This window comes from Pelophylax lessonae, assembly GCF_965119305.1.
Source record: "Pelophylax lessonae genome assembly, chromosome: 7".
Classification (NCBI taxonomy): Eukaryota; Metazoa; Chordata; class Amphibia; order Anura; family Ranidae; genus Pelophylax; species Pelophylax lessonae.
In genome coordinates, this window is record NC_138774.1 from 228,180,288 (window position 1) to 228,185,010 (window position 4,723).

A 4,723-nucleotide genomic window follows, 5' to 3' on the forward strand; every position below is an offset into this window, starting at 1 on the left:
CAGGAAGGAAGAAACACCAGTGGAAGGGGAACAAATGTTCCTGATGCTCAACAGAACTATTATTCCTAGATCCTGTCAGAGGCTGCAAGGGCAAGTGGCCTCATTGGAGCTTATTTATCTCTGAAAATATGAGAGTCTCTGGCAGATTTGGAGTTGGTCTTTTGGAATAACTTATTGGCTAGAGCACACAAAAATCAGACTATTCTACAAATATGGTTTCCTTTTGCCACATTTAATGCATAGTTGTGTGAATCTGTGTTTTTCACCCAAAACCGATATTTCACATTTGAATTGATTTCGGAGGACTTAATCACCTACTACCCCTCCAGTGAGATCTCCTTACTAAAGCCCCGTACACACGATCAGATTATCGAACGATCTGTCGTCCGTTTTTTGTGGCATGCTAGTCTGATGTGGAAAGTGAAGAGGTTATTTTCATAGGAATTTTCCCGTACGACAGAATTCTACTTCAGAAGTGATGTCATGTGTTGGATTGTTTTGTATGTGTTCTTTCATCTCTGAGCATGCCTAGTCTTGCTCTTAAAGCAGAGTTCCGGCCACAAAATCGACGTAACTGATTTTGTGGCCATCCGCTTGCTTTTCCTCACTTAAACAGAAATGGATAGTTAGGATTTTTTTTTTTTTTTACTTACCTTGTAATTGTAGAAAGATATACTCACCTGTCTTCCACTTCCTCCCTCGGCGGCCGCGGCCCGCGCCGTCACTTCCGGTTTGCAATGATTCCTGGGAGCTGAACGTCATCGCTCCCAGGAATCAATGCGACGGCCCCGGCCCCGCTCGTCATCTTTCGGTGCATGCCCAGAAGCTGTGGAGGAATGCGGCGCCGCACCGGAACTGACGAGAGGGGTCGGTGCAGGCGCATTCTGGGAGAAGAAGACACGGAAGAGGACGCAGAAGAGGATCGCGCTGGCTTCAGCTGCCCACAACAGAGATGGCAACGCTGGAGAAGAAATTTTAAAAGTGAGTATTTCTTCTTGCAGGTAAGTGCGAACCGGGACAGATCAGAGGCTAGCCATTGTGGAATGTACTAGCCCTGACTGTCCCGGGGGTATGTTCATTGAAAAAAAATTTTTGTGCCCAGAACTCCGCTTTAAGATTTTTTTCTGTCGAAATCTGTACTAATGAGATGAAAATCGGACGTTGATTTGACGGACGACAAAAATTTTATAGCCTGCACATCAGGATTTTGTCAGCCGAAAAGTCGGAGTTGGCTGTCGAAAGCACCATACTAACAATCCGAAAATCGACAGATTGGTCGGACGAATTTTCCCTACAGATTTTCTTATCGTGTGTACGGGCCTTACAGATCTACCTTCAATATGTTCCCACCATGGCATCTCACATCTTGTATCACGCTACCCAGTTCATTTTCCCCCATAATCCTATACAGAATAAAAAAGAGAAGCCCCCATCCAGTTTACTGTTCATGGACAGAAGAATTCTGCAATACGACAGAACACAAATGGCTAATCGGTCAGTATTTTATTTCTGTGGATCACTTTAAAGTCCCTCTATATTCTGATTTTGTGTCCCACATTGTCTACCCGCCATTATGGGTATGCAGCCTCTGTGTGTTTGTACTATCGTCTCTCTGTGTTGTGCCTTTCATTGCCTGTTATCTTGTGCAAACTGCTGTTGGACTAAAACATTTTTGGGTGGACTTATCCTTTAAAGGTGACATTTCTGGACATAGCTAAAGGTAACCCCTCAAAGCATGTGTATAGCCATTTTTTTAAATTCTCTGTAAAGATGGGAAGGGCTAAAACCCTTTCAGTTTATTTATTTGATGTCTGTGAACCATTGTGGAAATAGTTTGTGGAAATCTCTGAAAGTGAGAGGAACTCCTCTCTTAGCTGTCCCAGGAACAGATGTCCCCATTGGAAGATTCCCCCCTACCACTTTAGATTTATAATCACTTTCTTTCTCAGTGACAATGGTCATCAGTAGAAATAGAGGTGTGAATCTCCCCAATGGGGCACAGACAGCAATAAAAGCGAGACAGAAGGTCTAACCCTTCCCCACTCCATCCAAAATAGAAAAAAAAGGTTTGCCTAGAGCAGAGTTTCTCAATCTATTTTAGTCACCTTTTAAAAATATGCAAAATCTCAAGACGCCCCATTCTAAAATGTTAAAAACATAACTTATCAGTGGGAAACCTGAGAATGAGACAATGCACACAAGCACCTTGATAAAATTCACTTTGCATCAGATGGCCCCCCATCACATCAGAAGCCCCCTTCACATCAAAGATCACCCCATAACATCAGAAGTCCACTTAACATCAGATGCTCCCATCACATTAGAGGTCCCCCTATATGTCAGAGAACCCCATTACATTAATGTCCAGCTATACATCAGAGGTCCCCCATCATACCAGTTAGAAGCCCTCTATCACATCAGCATCCCCTTTATACACGAGAACCCCATAATATCAGAGTTTCCCCATCACTACAGAGTCCCCGTAGATTAGAGTCCTCTAATCCTCAGCTGATCAAGGGCAAACTGGGTCTCGTGCTTATGGCACCCCAAGGGGAACCCAAATCGCACCCCAGGGTGCAACCCTAGTTAAGAAGTACTGTCCTAAAGATACATTTTAATTTAATGGTAAGTGACTTATTTTTTAAAATGTGATTTATTTTACTGGTGTAATAATACATGTGTTTATAGCTCGTGCTAAAAATGTGAGTGCTGAGATTTCTGATATAGGGACTCCCACACCAAACACAACCAAAGCCAATCCAAGCCAAAATTGAATGCACTGAGTGTGACAGCCTGACCATTAGCATGTCTCTCAGGAAGGTCAGCCTATGTATTTCTCTCAAACCTTTAAGCAATACCTTATAGACAGTATGTAACTCATTATAAGAAGAGGCATTATAAAGATGAAGACATCAACTCGACATTGTATATGGAGGACTTACCTGGACAGGTATCACCAGCGTTACAGACAAAGGCCACTGCCCAAAGCACTATTAGCAATGGTACCCACATGATTACCCTGATTCCTTCTTCCTCTCTGGACTCCGACTCTGCTCTGAGAGCAAACTGAGCAACTACGAGGAACTTAACTCCATTGCAACTCCTCCTATTCACATTCCTCCACCCCTTGTAACACAGAAGGACTGATTGGTGAAAAGGTGGGGAACAAAATGAGCACAAAGTTGGAGTTTTTGCTTATAGCAACCAATCAGAAGTATATATTTTTTCCATAGCATTAAAGTGGTTCTAAAAATCCATTTTTTTTAACATAATACACTCTCTGCATTAGGGGAAAGCATGCCTCACTACTTGTCCTAACCCCCTGAACAGTTGGTGAGAGCTTCAGCCTAGTATATGGCACATCAGGACTTTATAGACTCTATAGGATTGATTTACTAAAACTGGAGAGTGCAACATCTGGTGCTCTACATAAAAACCAATCATCTTTTATTTATTTTTTGTCAAAGCTTAATTGAACCAATTGAAGCTGATTGGCTACCATGCAGAGCTGAACCATATTTTGCACTCGCCAGCTTTTGTAAATCAACCCCTATGGGTCCCTTGGCAGCCTCAGATACCTTCTATTTAGTACAAATAGAATAAAGTACAGTGAAAAAGAGCTTATTGAAATGCGTTGGGTGGACCCCATAAGGGTCTTGCCTTTAATAAATATCTCAGGCCATGTGGCCCACAGTGTATTCACATAGCACATCTCTTTGCAATGCACCATTGCAATGTCAGCCTCATGGTATTATATTTGTATAATAAAATACGTAATATATTTTATACTGCATCTTTGCAAGTATGTGTTGTTTCGTTATTGTTTGTGCCTATAAAGTCCTTCCAACAAGAGATTTTTTTCTGGTATTGAGCAAAAGCAATGCATTGTTGTTGTTCGGTCATTTAGTTGCGTCAGACTGTTCGTGACCTCATGAACCAAAGCATGCCAGGCTTTTCTGTCCTCCACTGCCTCTCGGAGCTTGCATAACTTCATGTTCATTGTTTTGATGATGCTATCCATCTTGTTTTCTGTTGTCCTCTTCTCCCTTTTCCTTCCATGTTTCCTAGCATCAGGGTCTTTTCCAATGAGTCCTCTTTTCGCATTAGGTGGCCAAAGTATTCAAGTTTCAGCTTAAGGATCGGTCCTTGCAGTGAATATTCAGGGTTGATTTCCTTCAGGATTGACTGGTTTGATCTTCTTGCTGTCCAAGGGACTTTCAAGAGAACACCATAGTTCGAAAGCGTCAATTCTTTGGCGTTCAGCCTTCCTTATGGTCCAACTTTCACAGCCATAGGTTACTATTGAGAATACCATAGCTTTGACTATTCGGCACGTTGTCGGTAGTGTGATGTCTCTATATAGCAATGCATATTTCCCTATAAATATGTATCATTCCGTGCAATATCGTTGCACAGAGCAGGTAAGTATGACCTCCTTTTTATTTTAAGAGAAAAACAGGCTTCAAAGAGAAATGCTTATTATCCAACTGTAAATAGCCATAAAAGGCCTAACGAGACTAACGAGCCTGGCAGACAAAGTCAAAATGATGGGGTAGATGGGATGGATGTATCTTCAAAAAGAGCTGCTTGTGGATGGGCCTCTCAGGCACCCTGAAAATGTGAGTTCAATTCATTTTTTGTTATGTGGTTCCCCATTTTAAATAAAAGTTACTGCACTATGAGGTTATAATCTCTTTGGCATTGTTAGGTGAGGAATTGCATT

At 42.0% G+C, this 4,723-nt stretch overlaps 1 protein-coding gene across 1 annotated transcript in view; it reads right to left on the minus strand.

Annotated features, from left to right (window-relative positions):
- The window catches only part of LOC309560124 (ficolin-1-like), a 91,339-nt gene extending 88,231 nt beyond the window's left edge, over positions 1-3,108 (minus strand). Inside the window, exon 1 of the mRNA XM_082263668.1 lies at positions 2,943-3,108. Coding sequence (XP_082119794.1) covers positions 2,943-3,012 — 70 coding nt within the window. The 5' untranslated portion in view covers positions 3,013-3,108. The remainder of the gene's footprint in view (positions 1-2,942) is intronic.
- Positions 3,109-4,723: the final 1,615 nt, after the last annotated feature.